Genomic DNA, 17,732 nt, shown 5'->3' on the forward strand with positions numbered 1-17,732 from the left:
ACTACCCACTTAGCAAGAGGAAAATGCAAGAATTAATAACAAATAAGGAAGCTAAAAGGAGGGCAAATACTTTGGTTCAATCTGGCAGTAGGAAATTAACTACCTCCATTCAGAGTAGCCAATGACCTGTAAGGCAGTGTGTACTACATCTGAAAAATCCTCTTCAACCCAGGATGTGGGAACTAGGTCCTTTGACATTCCCTATTCCTATGCAAAGGAAATCCGTTCCTGATTATCCCTCAAGTGATTACCCATTTGGTCCAGTTACCACAGTGTCTAGGGACCTCCAACAAGAGTGGGCCACAGACAGACCTGGTGAGATGGAAATAATAGTCTAATGTACTTCCCACCTTCCCAAATAACATGCTGGCATTAAAGCAAGGGCCTCGGTGCCTCAAGCAAAGGGGGGGGGTCACTAACGCATCTCCTAGCAGGCTGGTGGGGTAGGTAATTGGAACAAGCAAGCTACCTGGCCGCATGTAAGCCCTGCGCCACCACCTGGTGCAAACCTGCTCCAGGACTGGGGACAGGCAGAAGGAAGAAGGCTTCAGCATGAGGGGATAACTTGGTGAACAGCTAACACAGATCACTGAATTCCAAAGCAGAAGTATTCTGGGGACGATGTATTATATTTATGTTATTCAGATCAAGAGTTCATCATAACAGGTCATTCTTATACCCTCTTTCAGCTTATCTCACCCAAGAAAAACTGATTCCCACTGTATTCCTGAAGGATCAGGTACTCCAAAAACGGCCACTAAGCAAAAGAAAAGATGAAAGATCAGAAAGGAGAACCCTTTTAAAAGAGCCCAGATGTCCATCAATAGATGGATACAGAAGATATGGTATTTATATACAATGGAATATTACCCAGCCATCAAAAAATGAAATCTTGCCATTTGCAACAACGTGGATGGAACTAGAAGGTATTAGGCTACCGAAATAAGTCAATCAGAATTATCATATGATCTCACTGATATGTGGAATTTGAGAAAAAAGGCAGAGGACCATAGGGGAAGAGAGGAAAAAAATGAAACAAGACGAAACCAGAGAGGGAGACAAACCATAAGAGACTCTTAATCAGGAAACAAACTGAAGGTTGCTAGAGTAGAGGGCGATGGGAGGGATGGGGTGGCTGGGTGATGGACACTGGGGTGAGCGCTGTGTACTGTGTAAGACGGATAAATCACAGCCCTGTACCCCTGAAACAAATAATATATTATATGTTAATAATAAATAAACTGAAAAAATGTAATAATTAGTAAACTAGTAAACCAAGAAACTGTCTTCTTTAAAAGTAAAAGGTGATACCTCTCATGATGATGAGACATGATGAAAGGGGAAAAAAAGGAGAAAGGATAAACGAATGAATGAAAAACTCAGACAGGTAAGGTAAACTAAGAATTTATAATCAAATGTTAGGGCCCCACACTAACAGGTAGAAAAGGAAGCTGAACAAAAGCTCTTTCTGCCTGCTGGGTTTCTAAGAGTATAAAATGAGGGATTAAAATGGCTTTAGTTCAACAGAACACATTTTGTCATCTGATCTCCATCCGTGACATGGATAAGAATAAGTAACTTACGGCTGCACTCTTAAAAAGCAACAAATCCCTGAATATTGTACCTTGTTCACTTTAGGAGAGCAACTCACTGATTGCTTGTGCATCGTACACACAAAAAAGATCTGCCTGTAACTTTTATTTTATGTTTTTATTCTAAAATAAACAGTGTTTCCAAAAAACATGGACTTCAAGGGGAAATGAGTCAATAAAGGATGGGACACAAAGGGGAAGCAGAGAGAAGACTCTGAGTCTAGATCAGGGCACATTCAGAGAGGCCCTCGCCATGGCCCTGTTCTCTCACTACTGCTCACATGCAGGCTCAGCAAATGCACTGGGACACGAGCTACAGGGTTAGAGAGAAGCGATCCCTTGATATATGCTCCTCAAAGGTGATAACAGTTGGTACTCACTCCAGCAATGCGAGCCCCCTCCGCCCCATCCAATCTCTAGAATTCTATCCTAAGTAAATTCTCAAAGATACAGTCAAAGATTTATACAAAAGACAGTTCATCACAGCATCACCGACATTAACAAAGGACCCGAAACAACCAAAATTTTCAACAACGTGGGAATGGACAACTAAAGTATGGTAGAGCCACTAGAAATCTACTTTCAAAGATTAGGGGCACAGGAAATTAATTACTTGTGGTACCATGTTATGTGAGGGGGGAAAAAATAGGATGCCAAGCTGTATGTGTGTGTATGTGTGTGTGTGTGTGTGTATACACACACACATATATATGACTCTGAATTTTGTTTGTATTTTATGCATTTTTAAATACTGAAAGGAAATTCATGGAGGTTAGCTCTTTTCTAGACGGAGGGAAGATGGATGATTTTTATTCCTTCTTTAGACACATTTCTAATGAACATACACTATTTTTCTATCAGCAAAAAACAATAAATATTTCTTTTATAATATGCCTGCCCTAAAATATCTCATTTGAGGTATTTTGTCCATTTGACCATCGTCAGTCTTCAGGAAAGGGTGCTAAGCGCTGACTCAGAGAACAGAGTCAAATCTACACAGTAACTTCCGAGGAGGGTGAGGAATCTCATGTGCCAGTCTAGCTTCTTTCTCTACGGTGGCTGCTGGCTCTGTTACTGGGCTTTGCAGGAAACTGTTGGAGAAATCTATTCCTTCTTCCCACAGCAACCACTGCTCCTACTCGTATGTTTCTCCCCTCTTAGCATGAGGATCACAGGGAGAGAGAACGAAAGCACCCTACCCCGTTTCAGAGGAAGTTTTTCTTGTAATGCTATCCAAATGACCCCAGATCAGCTATACAGAGTTGGAAACAGAAGTCATCAGTTATGTTCAGGAACCATATATAAAAAGCCCTAGTTCTCAAGAATGAATATAACACAAAATCTGTGAGTGCCACCTTGTGGCAAGCCTGACTACTCAAACGACCACCCGTCAGTCTCCACGGTTCACCCCTGGACCCCGGAGCATGGGGTCCAGCCGCTGAGGCACATGCCCCACAATAACCTACCCCTCTGAACATACGGTCCCCGAGGTGGCTGGGACTATTCATTGTCAAGGATCTCTAGTTTAGTGCCCAGGAATGCCCGTTCGAGGACAAGACGGAATGAAGGGGCAGCACAAAATGTACGTCCGTTTCCGGGCCACTGGTCGATGGGCTGAAGCTGCGCCGTGCGTGGTACGTCCATGTGCACGCTGTGTGTGGTACGTCAGTGCGCACGCCGCGCGTGGTACGTCCATGTGCACGCTGTGCGTGGTACGTCAGTGCGCACGCCGCGCGGGGTACGTCCATGTGCACGCTGTGCGTGGTGCATCTGTGCGCACGTCATGGCACTGCCGCACAGCAGGGACCTGAGGGATGGATATCTCCTCCCCCAAGAATATTTACCGATTTTATAAAGCTGTGAAGAAAAAACTTTTACATTTACCATCAGTGAGCTTTGTGCTTAGAAGAAGTTTTATTTATCAGTGTTAGAACCATCACCAACTTGGGCACAGTTTCAAAACAGCTCCTGTTGGATTCTGGCCATAAAATTATTGTTTAAGTTTGTCACGATCTTGTAAAGTAAAAAAGCTCTCCTCATACTTTAGAAAAAATACTAATAACTTGAGTTCATGCTCAAAGTGGTGGCTTCACATAAAGGGATGAAACACCACCGTTCTGAACATCTAAATATATGAATTAATCTCGGAGTCCCAGGCATGAGAGCAGGTGGAGAAATCCTCACAATACAACCTGACCAAAGGACTCCGAGAGAGAATTAAGTGTTAAAAAGAGGTCAGTATTACAAATCTGAAGGAACACAGAACACGGAAGGGACCCGACACTGATTCTGAAAGAAAAGATCTTCCTCTCAGAAAGGGATTCAGCTAAAAACCTCGCACTTCTGGACAAGAGGATTGCAACAAACAGACAACAAACAGCATGAAAGGGAAAGCAGAGCAAATATCAAAGATCTCTTGAGAGATGGTGCTTGTACTTCTCCACCCAGTTAGAAGACCTATTTCCAAAAAAGGGTTTCCTCCAGTGTTAGGGTGGAAGCATATGGCAGGAAGTCGCTGCTTTGGTCCTGGACGTGTAAAGGGGAGCATTCTCAAGTACGGAAATAAAGTGAAGTGACCTAGATGGGATGGATCTCAACCAGGTGAGCTGTGGGAGAGCATGAAGCCAAGGAATTTATAATTATGAGCTTGAACTGGGAAAACGAATCTGACTCCTTGTTCACCTCGCCAGCCTCTGCAAGAATGTTTTCTCCCATCCTAACCCAATGGGATTAAAATACTTGACTGCCCCTGTTTGAGAAAAACCAACATACGGGGCAGGGAAGAAATGTATTAAAAACCTGAGTGTCTTGATAAGTCACTTCAGGGGAGAATCCTTCATTTGCTGTCTGCACAGGGAAAGCAAAAGAAGGAAAGTAAAATAAAGGCCAAGGCCCTTTTGTCCACAAAAATAAAATAAGAGAGAGGCAAAAAGAATTCTCACCCTGCCCAACTAAAATCCAAAACCATAAGCTCCCCTTGAAGCAACAGCCTGGTTCCACCAGAAGCATCCTGGGATCAGCACGGGTTAGCATTCTAAGTTGTGACACTAGGCTCTGACAATTAATGACACGGGAAGAGGTGACTTTCCCACCTTGGCTCAGCTTCCCAGCTGGGCTAACCTGGGAGGAGAGCGGCTATCACAACAGCTTGACGGGAAGGTCTTCCCCATATTTCCGGAGCAGCTTCTGGTGGTTGTGGTCCACTGACCACTGCTGGGGCAGGTGCCTGGGCTGCATGGAGTCCAGGAAGTGCTGACGCCAGCGGCTCTCCAGCTGCATGAGGGAGCGCAGCCCGCCCTGGCTGTGGCACTGCACCACCTTCAGCCCATGAGGAATGTAGTTTTCATTGGAAATCCTGGCAAGACACAAAGGACAAGGGTCTGAGGGAGACAAGCACAGGATGGTGTTGCAGACGGCTCCAAATGCTGCGGGCCAAGGGGTTTCCACAACGGTATACGAGGAGGTTGCTAGACTTCCAAAGGTTGATTACTTTAATGCTTAAAAAAAAAAAAGATTTTATTTATTTGAGAGAGTGCGTGAGCACCAGCAGGGGCGGGGGTGGGGGTAGAGGGAGAGGGAGCAGCAGATTCCCCGCTGAGCCGGGAGCCCGATGCAGGACTCCATCCCAGGACCCTGGGATCATGACCTGAGCCGAAGGCAGCCGCTTTACAAACTGAGCCACCCAGGGACCCCCTACTTTCATCTTTTTAAAGCATCTTTCCTACATCTGCCTTTTTAAAGTAGTTTGGACATATTGCACACAATCCAACAGAAGGTATTTGGGGATTCTGAGCTACATTTGTGGGAAGGCCACTGCAGGATGCAGCCCCCACTACAGGGGCCGTACTGTCTGGCTGACAATGAGTTGTTGGTCTTTTATTTACTCCAGGGTTACCCAGGTACCAGCTCGCCCTTCTTTTTAAGTTACTCATTCTCAACCATACTCAGTATTTATATGGGGCTGTTAAATCGCCCCACATGTTCCAATGCTTCAAACACTGGAATACCTACATGTAAAATGCAAGGTGGGACATTTCTTTAGTGCCTTCGTCCTCACAGAAAGAATGCCAAGCCGTACGGCACAGGCAGTACAGTCAGTGGGACTGTAATAGCATTCTCTGGTGACAGATGGGAGCTATACTTGTGGTGAGCTAACACATAACACATAAACTTGTTGAATCACTGTTGTACACCGGAAACTAATGTAACATTGTGTGACTGTGTCAACTACGCTTCAATTAAAAAAAAAAAAATTAAAAAGATGGGGGTGCCTGGCTGGCTCAGTCAGTAGAACATGTGACCCTTGATCATGCGGTCATGAGTTCAAGCCCCACACTGGGCCTAGAGATTACTTAAAAAAAAAAAAAAATCAACAAATAAATATCTTGGGGCACCTGGCTGGCTCAGTCAGTGGAGCATGTAGCTCTTGATCTTGGGGTTGTAAGTTCAAGCCCCATGTTGGGTATAGAGATTACTTAAAAATAAAATCTTAAAAAAAAAAATGCCAAACCACATCCATGAGAGACATGTTTTGGTCTCATGAAATACTCAGTCGTGCAACTGGTGCTGTTTCATGGGAAGACGAATCCCTGCCTTCTTCCTAACTAAGTAGAGAGGCCTTAAAAAGTGCTCTGATGCCCTGCAAACAGTGCTTTCACCTCCTGTGAGTAACGACGACTTTTCCTGAGGGAGCCCCTACCCCATGGACTCAGTTCCCCTCCCTGCATTCACACCCCACTCTCAGGCCTCCCTCCCAAGACCCCCTCCCCCATTCGAGCAGTGCTAGTCCCCTCTGGGTATCTGCAGCCACCTTACTGCTTAGCTTACAAGTGTGCCACTAACTTGCCTATCTTCCCCCAAACAGCTTCTTCTCGGCCCCAGACATCCAACTCCAGCATCCTTCTATCCAAGTCAGCAAGGTGATTGGTTAGAAAGGTCTGGGGCTGAAAGGGGAAGTTTAGTTCTTTTAGCAAATACATCTGGGAATTGGTCGAAGGAACCAGTCTCATCAATTTCTCATTGGACCTTGCCAAGTTACTTAACTTTAACCTCAGGGTAGCTAACATAAAACTTGGAAAATAACATCTATACTGCAACCTCACAAAATAGTTGTAAGGATAATACTCATTAGTAGTGTTTAACTTTGAAAGATTTAAGAAATGCAAGATATAATGCTAGCAGTTGCCAGTGAGAAATCCAAATCCTGTTTCATAGGGTTGTTAGAAGAACCAATTAAGGCAATTTACAGAAAGTTTTATTAGCTTGGTTAAATAGATTAGGATATCTATAACTATTTGTTTGATAAATGTTTGCTGCTATCTTTAAGATTTTTGGATAATGAAACTGTACAGGCAACCAGCATCGCTCTCACAGTTTTGCAAACTTATCAGTGCAATTCTTTCAGTCCCTAGTACTACTGGAAAAGTGATAATGGGAAGCAAAACTGTAGCAGGTGGCCCAGAGTTTCCTTCACCTCAGCCATGGACCCATTCATTTCTCAGGACCATCGGCTTCTCATTTAGGAACACTGAATTAAGTCATGAGTTCAACTCTGTATTCATAGGGAAGGAGAGAAAGCAAAGAAGGAGGGGAAAAGGAGAAAAGTAATATGAATGGTAAGAGCACCTCTGGCCAATATTCTATTCGGTGGACCAGGACCCTGAGCGTAGGTGAGACAGAGAACATGAATCCATTGGTCTCAGTTCCCACAGACCTGGATAAGGTAAGAGACACAAAGCCACACACATCGTACGCATGAGCGACTTCAGAGATTCGAGGGTAGTTCTTGAGTATTATTTTCATCTCCTGTGCTGACTTTAGGATTTACTTCTGCATAGAATGCCCAAGGCACAACTCCATGGCATTTGAACTCATCTGCTAATCACGAACATGACTGGATATAGATGACCCTAAAGGGTCAAGGATAGAAGGCAAGTCTCCTACGGAAAGGAAATTCTCAAACAAATTCTTCTATCCCAGCCCTATGGTATTTTAAGCCATTAGACGCTCAATGGGATAACAGGAAGCTATGCTCTGCACCTAAATGGCTAACGCCCCCTGCCTGGCAAGCATCCTCACCAAGTAGTCAGGGTTAATACCACTGGGTTATTCCTCAGTCCCTTCTCAGACCATAACTGCACATTGTACCTTGTCTCCAGGCTGGCAGCCTCTTGAAGCATCTCATCCGTGACTGTGTCTGTGTTGTAAAACTCTCTGAGTGCTTGCAGCAGCTCCTCCTTTCGATGAGCAGGCAGGCTCTCTGCGTTGAGTAGGGCCCTGGCCCCAGACCGTACCTGCCGGCGCTCAGGATCTTCCAGCAGGCGCAGACCCTCCTCAGAGCCAATGGGGGCCTGGAACTCCCTGGCCAGCTGCTGCTTCAGGTGGTTGTCATAGTAGTTAGAGATGGCGTGGCAGGAGGTACAGAGCAGCAGCACATCGTGGGAGTTGTGGTCCTTCATCTCAATGGGGAAGTGCTTCCGGTACTCATGCGGAATCACGTTCTTCCTGCCAAGCCCACCCAGAAGGCAGTGCTCATTAGCATAGGACACAGAACACGGGTGGAGCTAGTGGGCTACTGGGATTCTCATCTGGGCCTAAACAGGACTGAGAAGCCTTGGGCACCACCACCCAACAGCTATTACATAAAGGCAATATTGCCTCTTCCACTCTCGGCCTCCCTACCTAGCTGTGCCTTAGTTTTCTCTCTCCGAGGAGCAAGTTCATACCACCTGTTGCAAGAGTCAGCGGAGGGCCAAGGCAGGGGGAGGCTAATAACGACCTTTGCAAACACCATGCTCCCGGAAGGAAAAGTATCAGAGAAATGAAAACAAATTCTAATGATCTTTAACATCTGGAAAATAACTCTCTCAAAGCATGTAGCGGTCCCTCTACTCCTGAAATTTTGGAAGACTGGTGACCTAAAAATAGCCAATTTCCTCATCTGAGGAACCCCTTACTCAGACTTTTTCCATGGCTCATCAAGGCCCATTTGTTATTTTCTAGGGAGAACTGAGCTCTCAGTAAAGACCCTTGGAGTTCACAGCTATTTGTCTCACTTTGTAAGAGGAGAGTAGGAAAGTGAGTTACTCCACTGAAGCCAGGGAGTAGAGCCAAAGTGTGCCTTCAGGTCATCCAAATACAGGCATATCTCATTTTATTGCACTTCGCAAAAAAAAATTGCATTTTTTTACAAACTGAAAGTTTGTGGCAACTCTGCATCGAGCAAGTCTATTGGCCCCATTTTCCCCCCAACATCATTTGTTCACTTTGTGTGTCTGTGTCACATTGTCACATTTTGGTAATTCTCCCAACATTTCAAACTTGTTTCATTATTATAATATTTGTTATGCTGATCTGTGATCACCGTCATAGGTGGCACTGTAGTAATTATTTTGGGAGGCCATGAACCATGCCCCCATAAGACAGCGGCACTCAGTAGATAAATGCATGTGTTCTGAATGCCTCACCAACTGGCCATTCCCGGGTCTCTCTCCCTCTCCTCGGGCCTCCTTATTCCTTGAGATGCAATGATACTGATATTAGGCCAATTAATAGCCTACTACAATGACTCTAAGTGTTCAGGCGAAAGGAAGAGTGGCATGTCTCCCATGTTAAATCAAAAGCTAGAAATGATTACGTTTAATGAGGAAGGCATGTCGAAAGCCAAGACAGACCAAAAGCTAGGCCTCCTGCTTCGGTCAGCCAAGTTGTGAATGCACAGGAAAAAGTTCTTGAAGGAAATGAAAAGTGCTGCTCCGGTGAACACATAAATGCTATGCAGATGAAACAGCCTTACTGCTGATAAGGAGAAAGGTTAGTGGTCTGGACAGAAGATCAAACCAGCCATACGGTTATCTTAAACCAAAGCCTAATCCAGAGCAAGGCCCTCACTCTCTTCAATTCTGTGAAGGCTGAGACAGGTGAGGAAGCTGCAGAAAAGTCTGAAGCTAGCTGGGGTAAGTTCAAAGTACAAGACGAACCCCCAAGTGCTGGTGTAGAAGTTGCAGTGAGTTGTGCAGAAGATCGAGCTGCGATCGTTAAGGAAGGTGGCTGCACTGAACAGCAGATTTTCACTGTGGGTGAAACAGCCTTCTATTGCAAGAAGATGCCATCTAGGATTTTCATAGCTAAAGAGGAGAAGTCAATGCCTGGCTTCAAAACTTCAAAAGCCAGGCTCACTCTCTTGCTTGGGACTAATACCGCTAGTAGCTTTAAGTTGAACCCGATGCTCATGGACCATTCCAAAAATCCCAGAGCCCTTCCGAATGATGCTGAATCTACTCTGCCCATGCTCTCTAAATGGAACAACAAAGCCCGGAGGACAACATATATGTTCACAACACGGTTTACTGAATATTTTAAGCCCACTGATGGGACTACAACTCAGGGGAAAAAACCAAAATTCCTTTTAAAATATTACTGTTCAGGGCACCTGTGTGGCTCAGTTAGCTCATGATAAAACTTAAAAGGATGAGGAGTTGCTTCTCGTGAATGAGCAAAGAAGGAGGTTTCTTGAGATGGGATTGACTCCTGGCGAAGATGATGTGAAGATTGTGAAATGACAACAATGGATTTAAAATATTACATAAACTTACTTGACCAGGCAGTGTAAAATTTGAGAGGACTAACTCCATTTTGGAAGAAGTTCTGCCGTGGGTAAAATGCTATCAAACAACATCACATGCTACAGAGAAATCATTCATGAAGGAAGAGTTCATCGATGCAGTGAACTTCACTGTTGTCTTATTTTAAGAAACTGCCACAGCCACCACCCTGCTCAGTCAGCAACCATCAACATCATCACAATACCCTCCCCCGGCAAAAAGATTACAACTCACTGAAAGCTCAGATGTGGTTAGCATTTTTTAGCAATAGAATATTTTTATTTATTTATTTATTTATTTATTTATTTATTTATTTATTTATTTATTTTTAAAGTAATCTCTACACCAAACATGGGGCTCGAACTCATGACCCCAAAATCAAGAGTCACATCCTCTCCTGGCTGAGCCAGCCAGGCAACCCCAGCAATGAAGTTTTTTGTTTTGTTTTGTTTTTGTTTTATATAAAGAGAGTGAGCAGGGGGGAAGGGGCAGGGGGAGAGAGAGAGAGAAGCTCAAGCAGGCTCCATGCTCAGCACAGAGCCTGATGCAGGGTTGAATCCCATGACCTTGAGATCATGACCTGAGCCAAAATCAAGAGTCAGGTGCTTAACCAATTGAGCCAGCCAGGTGCCCCAGCAATAAAGTATTTTTAAATGAAAGCATATACATTGTTTTTTTTTTAAGCCATAACATTACTACACAGCTAACAGTCTACAGTATAGTATAAACGTAATTTTTATATGCACTGGGAAAACCAGAAAATTCATTTGACTCACATTTTTTTAAAGACTTTATTTATTTATCTATCTATCTATCTATCTACTTATAGACAGAGTGTGAGTAGGGGTGGGTCGGAGCAGAGGGAGAGAGAGAATCTTAAGCAGGCTCCATGCCCAGCAAAGACCCCAATGTGGCTTGATCTCATGACCCTGAGATCATATCCTGAACTGAAATCAAGAGTTAGCCATTTAATTGACTGAGCCACTCAGCCCCTAAAGATTTTATTTTTAAGTAATCTCAACACCCAATCTGGGCCTCAAACTTATAACCCCGAGATCAAGTGTCACATGCTCCACCAACTAAGCCAGTCAGGTGCCCCTGACTCACTCACTTTATTGTGGTATTTGCTTTATTTTGGTGGGCTGGAACCAGACCTACGATCTCTCTGAGGTATGCCTAGATATACCTGTACTCCATGAATAGTATCAAGGCTCAGAAAGTTGTGAGCCACTCAAGGGAGGATTATAAGGACACACAGAGAAGGGCAGCTTCGGAAGGAAATGGGTCTCCAGTCTTTCATGAGCAAAGCGGAACCACTCTCTTTACGGCAAACTGTTACTGAGAAGAGCGTTACACTCTTGAAACCAAGAACAGGGAGCAGGATAGGCAGGAGAGCACGATAGCAGGACCCCAAAGAGGGCAGAAGTTCTCAGGAAAACTGGGATGACCCCTACGGACAAGTCTCTCAACTGAGGTTGGCAGATTCAACCAAGACCCCGGAGAGCTCCGCATGCAGCTACAAAGGCAGTTTCCATCAGAGGAAGCCAATCTGGGTGGCCCAACCCCACACTCACCGAATGTACGAGTCTTTCTTGCCACAGACTACACACAGGTTCTCTTTAATCATCAAGTAATAGTCTCCTGGAGATTCGGGTCTTCCTGCAGGTTCAAACTGTAGCTTGACCACAAAAGGCTCCTCACTCACCAGCTCTTAGAGAAAAGATAAGAGGTCAGTGTTTGCCCACCTGTCCCTAAGGAAAGAAGCCCCACCTGAAACGTTCTCTGCAGTGTCCTGGCAGAGATCATGATTTCTCGGTTTTGAACAGCCACGTCCTACTTGTCTCAAGGTCGTTCTGCCTTCTTCTAACCCTCCCTGCCCCTTGTCTCTCTCCCCACTCCTGCCGGTACCCACATGCACCTAAATGTAGATGAAACAGGACAGGTGAGTCTCACACCTCCAATGCCTTTGTCCAGGTACCACTGAGCTTTCCTCCGGTCACAAGTGCACAGGGGCTGTCCATCAGGAGCATGGAGGAAGCAGTTATCATAGAGGGGTGATTTTCTGCAGGGAAAGGAGAGATTAATCTAAAACTGGAAGCTAACTCCGGGCCTCCATGTTGTCTTCTGAGTGACTCCAGCTATTCTCAACACTACATTACACTTATGGAAAAAAACAAATAGGGCAAAAAATCGCGTTTGTTCTTCCATCTGCATGGGGCTAGGAACTAAAAATGAATTCGTTTAGCTAGTTTTTATATTTATGGAACGAGGAGTGAGTTGGGTAGTGGGTACACAGCTCTGTTGTGAAAGCGAACAGAACAGAGCACCAAGAAAACTGCGCTACAGAGTAATCATTGGGTTAAACAAAGTAAATTAAAATTAAAGAACTTCAAGCTAAAGTAATGAGGGCCACATGGGTTTATTTCTGGCTCATACGCAATACTTGCTTCAATTGAATCATCCAATTCCTAAAGGCGCTCTGCTACGGGGCCCAAACTTCCACTTCAAAGTACTTATTAGTCATCTTTCTGCAACAGAGGTGTAAGTTGTACAGAAAAACTCTCACTGGTTGGAGAATGATATTGGCTTAGAGCTGGATGCCGTTCTAAATAATCAAATACCAAGTGAACAGGAAATCAGATGATGCATTTCTCCTGAAATGTATGAGGCAATTCATGTTATTCATTTTTCGCAGCTATCCTGAGCAAGAAAGGAATAATAATTATACCCTCATTTATAACTGGAGAAGTTATAGGGCTCAGGTCATAGCAGGATCAGTGATAAAGCTACGTGAAGCTCCCCTTACTTCCACTCAATTCTAAAAATTAGAAAGTACTAGAAGGGAAAAAGGAGGAAAATACACAAATAGACCAAAGGATAGCTTCAAATGTCCTTGAAGGAAAGGAAAAATAAAATGAACCCTTGGGGGGGAAAACTAACCCCTGGAGCACCTGCTACCCTACCACACAACCTTCTGCCCAGATCCAAGATGAGGCCTCATGCCTTTTGCTGGAGGCTGGGCCTCTGAGTCTCTCTCTACCAGACAGAGAACTACTCAGTTACCTGGCCGAATAGCCCACCCCCAGGGGCTTTCTTTTATGCTTTCTGGGGTCTCTCCCTTGGTGGTTGCCTGGCACCGTTCCATCCGTCTTAGACTTCTTATTTCTTGGCTTCTGCTGAGCTTCTGCTGCTTCCCCATTAACCTCTTCCCCCAGGCGGCTGAGTCCTTTGCTTCGGAATGGGATGTCTACCACATCCTGGCAATTTTCCAAGACTTTTCTCCAGCCCACGTGGTCATCGTTTTCATCTAGAGTTGAATTCCTAGAGAAAGGGTATCCAAGAAGATGGAGAAAGAGAGCCACTGAAATCTGGGCATCCCTGGCAGCATAAATCACCTGAAGAGAAAAGTCAGAGATCAGTGGAATCTGGAAGGCAAACCAGAGAGTGCAATTTCCAAGTCAATCACAAAGATACAGACAACTTTTAGGATTCTAATTCAAGATGTACAACACCCTAAGCACCATGTACTTCTTAAAAACCTTTTATGATGAAATATTCCACACTATATGAAAGTCAACTGAATAGTATAGTGAATCTTCATGTTTCTTTGTCTATGTTTTTAACTAAAATAGCTAAAATAATGACTTACTCTGAATGCTAAAAAATCCTAACTATATAAACCCAGTGAAGTTTCTTTCTGTTACCAAACCTGATGGACAGATCTTTCTCAAGTTTGGGTGAGGGCAGTCACCACAAGTTTGACAACTAGTACATGAAATTCACTTTGGAGGTGGTCACCGTCTAGAACCTGAAAACAAGATTCATTGAGAGGCCTGTGTGACCGTCAATCAGAAACAACCTGCCATACCTATTAATGAGATGTGGAAAACAAACGGCTTTCAAGCATGGGCCTCAAATCAAGTCACAAGGGCTCATTTCTGGAATTATTTATTTAATAATGGTAAGTCACTCTTCCAAACAACTGGTGACAGGAAAGCTGGTCATAAATAAAAGTAGCCAAAACTATCACTAATAGCTTTTCCCAACAAAGGGAGTAAAGACTTTAAAATTCCTTTAATTTACCTTTAGTAACCAAGCCTGGTAAATAATACTATTAGGAATATGCTTTTAGAGTAAAACAGGTTTGGATAGAATTTTCCACCTAGACTCAACAATCTGTACATCTACCAGCAGGTTGTCTTCCACAGGAAAAGAGTATGCTTGAATGTGAAGTGTTTAAAGTGTTTTTAGGGGCGCCTGGGTGGCTCAGTCGGTTAAGCATCTGCCTTCAGCTCAGGTCATGATCCCCAGGGTCCTGGGATCGAGCCCCACTTCAGGCTCCCTGCTCAGTGAGGAGCCTGCCTTCTGCCTCTGCCTCTCTTCCTGCTCATTCTCCCTCTCACTCTCAAATAAATAAAATCTTTAAAAAAAATAATATAGTGCTTTTTAACAAACTGTTTTCAAATGATAAGGAAACGAAGGCACTTTCAACAGATGCTGTTCAGACAACTGGATGACCACATGTAAAAGAATAAAGTTGGATCCCTACCTCACATCACACACACAAATTAACTCAAAATGGATCACAAACCTAAATGTAAGAGCTAATACCTAAGACTTGTAAAAGAAAACAGGAGTAAATGTTCATGACCTTGGGACAGGCAATGATTTCTTGGATATAACACCAAAAGCGTAAGTGATAATCGAAAAAATAGATAACTGGACATCATCAAAATTAAAACCTTTTTTGCTTCAGATAACGACCTCAATCAAGTCAGTGAAAAGACCACCCGAATAATGGGAGGAAATATTTACACATTATATATCTAATAAGGGACTAGTGTCCAAAATATATAAAGAACTCTTAAAACTCGACAATATAAAGACAAACAATGCAATTAAAATATGAGCAAAGGATGTGAATAGATGTTTCTCCAAAGAAAATATGCAAATAGCCAACAAGCACATGAAAAGATGTTCAGCATCATTACTCGCTAGGGAAACGTAAATCAAAACCACAATGAAATACCATTTCATACCTACGAGGATGGCTCTAATCAAAAAGACAGACAATAACAAGTGTTGGTGAGGATGTGGAAAATTGGAACCTTCATACATTGCTGGTGAGAATATAAAATGGTGCAGCTACTTTGCACTTTGCCAAGTCTGGCAGTTCCTTAAACAGTAAACATAAAGTTTATGACCCAGCAATCCCACTCCTAGGTATATACCTAAGATAAGTAAAAATGTAGGACATATGTCCACACAAAATTTTATACACAAATATTCATAGTGGCATTTTTCATAAAAGCCAAAAAAATGAAAGCCATCCAAATCTCCGAGTGATGAATGGATAAACAAAATGCAGTATATCCATACAATGGGGTACAGCATAGCAATACAGAGAAATGAAGTACCAATAAATGTTATAACATGAATGAACCACAAAAACATGCAAAATTAAGAAGCCAATCACAAAAGACCATATGTTGTATGATTCCATTTATATGTAATGTCCAAAATAGACATATCTATAAAGACGAAAGGTAGATTAGTGGTTCGTCTAGTGTTAGGGTGTTGGGGGGGGATGAAAAGTGACTGTAGGATGGGAAGTGACTGTTAATCAGTATGGGGTTTCTTTCTGGGGCGATAAAAATGTTCTAAAATTAGATACTGGTGATGGTTGCACAATTCTATGAAAATACTAAAATCCATTGATTTGTACACTTCATTTTTTTTTAAGTAGGCTCCATGTCCAACATGGGGCTTGAACTCACGACCTGGAGATCAAGAGTCACATGCTCTACAGAATGGGCCAGCCAGGTGCCCCAATCTGTACACTTTAAATGTCTGAATTATATTGTATGTAAGTGATACCTCAATAAAACTGTTTAAGAAAGAAAGAAAGAAAGAAAGAAAGAAAGAAAGAAACCAAGGCACAAAGAAATGACTTACTCAGAGGCACAGAAAGTCAGAAATAGCTGCAGAAAACAAATTCAGATAATTTGACTCCCAAAATTCTTTCACAGGATAATGTTACTCTGAAGATACCAGCTAAATCTTTCCAATAACACATTCTGGAAGGATGAACAAGTGGTGACCAACTCTGCAAACAAGAGAAGGCTAAAATCTAGGCCTATGGGTGGTAAGCCAAATACCCAAGAATCACGTTAATTTGAGCCACAGAGAATGGAAAAGTATTAGGAATGGGAAGCACCAGGTATCTGTGAAAGCAAGTACAAGCAGGGGTGAAAACAAGAAGATAAGGTGAAAGCCTCCATAAAGAAAACTTAGAACTCTAGACCTTCTCCTTTGTACCACAGGGCTGGCGACGACTCCTTCTCTAAGCCCCAAAAGAGTACACATTTAAGTCATATAATGGCTAACTCACAGAGGATCTGGATCTAGTAATACCAGGCCTGGCAGAGGGGGGAGGGGGCAAAGTGTCACCTGAGAAAGGGATTATGGGAAAGTGTACATATGGCTTGGTGAAACTACCAATACCTTTCCCCACTCAGCAACCAGAATATAAGCAGAGGGACTTATACCTCTTGGGCAGAAGACTAGATGATTCATCTCTGGAGGAACTGAGTAGCCTGAGAAAAAAGAGTTCCAGTTACTGACATGTGACTATAATCTAGAGGTACTGATAATAAAGCCCACTGGTCCAAAAGCCCTGGCTATATGTGCTATGTTCTCAACCTATTTTTTAAAACTCAAGTTTAAATAGCATTTTCCGTATTTTCTAAAATCTCATTAAGCATTATGTTTATAATTAGAACAAAATAAATAATAAACATTATCATAATAAAGAAGGAACAGGGGTGCCTGGATGGCTCAGTAGGAAGAGCGTGCAACCATTGATCTCGGGATTATGAGTTCGAGTCGCACGTTGGGTGTAGAGGTTACTAAAGAAAAGAAATAAACTTAAAAAAAGCTAAAAAAAAAAAAAAAGAATGAAGAGTCTTTGGAAAGTCTGAACTCTCACAATAATAAGGATCACAAATTTGGCTTCGAATTTGGTAGCTATTAACTTTTCCTCCCCAACTTTTTATTTTAAAAGTTGTCAAACCCACAGAAAAGTTAAAAGAATAATAGTACCAACTGACATTCACAATTGTCAATATTTGCTTTATCTCTTTATAATATGGACACTACACACTTCTTTTTTTTTTTTTGCCTGAACACATTTCAAAATTAAATTGCTGCTATTATGATACTTCAGCTCAAACGTGTCAGCATGTACTTCTTAAGAACAAGGACATTCTTCTACATGACCTCACCACTGCCACACCCAAGAACTTTAAAAGTGACAAAGTACAATAATATACGGTTTTATTTGAATGTCTCCAATTGTTCCAAACATGTCTTTTCAGGTGGTGCAAGATTCTGGATTTCTAGTAAACTTATAGAATTGCACAACCCATCACCACAATCAATGTTGGAACATTTCCATCACCTCAAAAAGAAACCTTATACCAGGGCGCCTGGGTGGCACAGTGGTTGAGCGTCTGCCTTCAGCTCAGGGCGTGATCCT

The 17,732-nt window shown here is 43.0% G+C and overlaps 1 protein-coding gene across 4 annotated transcripts in view; it reads right to left on the minus strand.

Moving 5' to 3' along the window:
- Nucleotides 1-3,487: 3,487 nt before the first annotated feature.
- EXD2 (exonuclease 3'-5' domain containing 2) overlaps nt 3,488-17,732 on the minus strand; it is a 48,724-nt gene continuing 34,479 nt past the window's right edge. For all 4 annotated transcript variants that reach the window (XM_026519653.4, XM_048219899.2, XM_048219898.2 and 1 more), the window contains 5 exons: nt 13,259-13,590; nt 12,151-12,257; nt 11,770-11,905; nt 7,740-8,096; nt 3,488-4,947 (listed from right to left, as the gene is read on the minus strand). In XM_026519653.4, the coding sequence (XP_026375438.2) occupies nt 4,731-4,947; nt 7,740-8,096; nt 11,770-11,905; nt 12,151-12,257; nt 13,259-13,590 (1,149 nt within the window). In that variant the 3' untranslated portion in view covers nt 3,488-4,730. The remainder of the gene's footprint in view (nt 4,948-7,739; nt 8,097-11,769; nt 11,906-12,150; nt 12,258-13,258; nt 13,591-17,732) is intronic.

This window comes from Ursus arctos, unplaced genomic scaffold (genome assembly GCF_023065955.2).
Source record: "Ursus arctos isolate Adak ecotype North America unplaced genomic scaffold, UrsArc2.0 scaffold_25, whole genome shotgun sequence".
In the NCBI taxonomy this organism is placed as follows: domain Eukaryota; kingdom Metazoa; phylum Chordata; class Mammalia; order Carnivora; family Ursidae; genus Ursus; species Ursus arctos.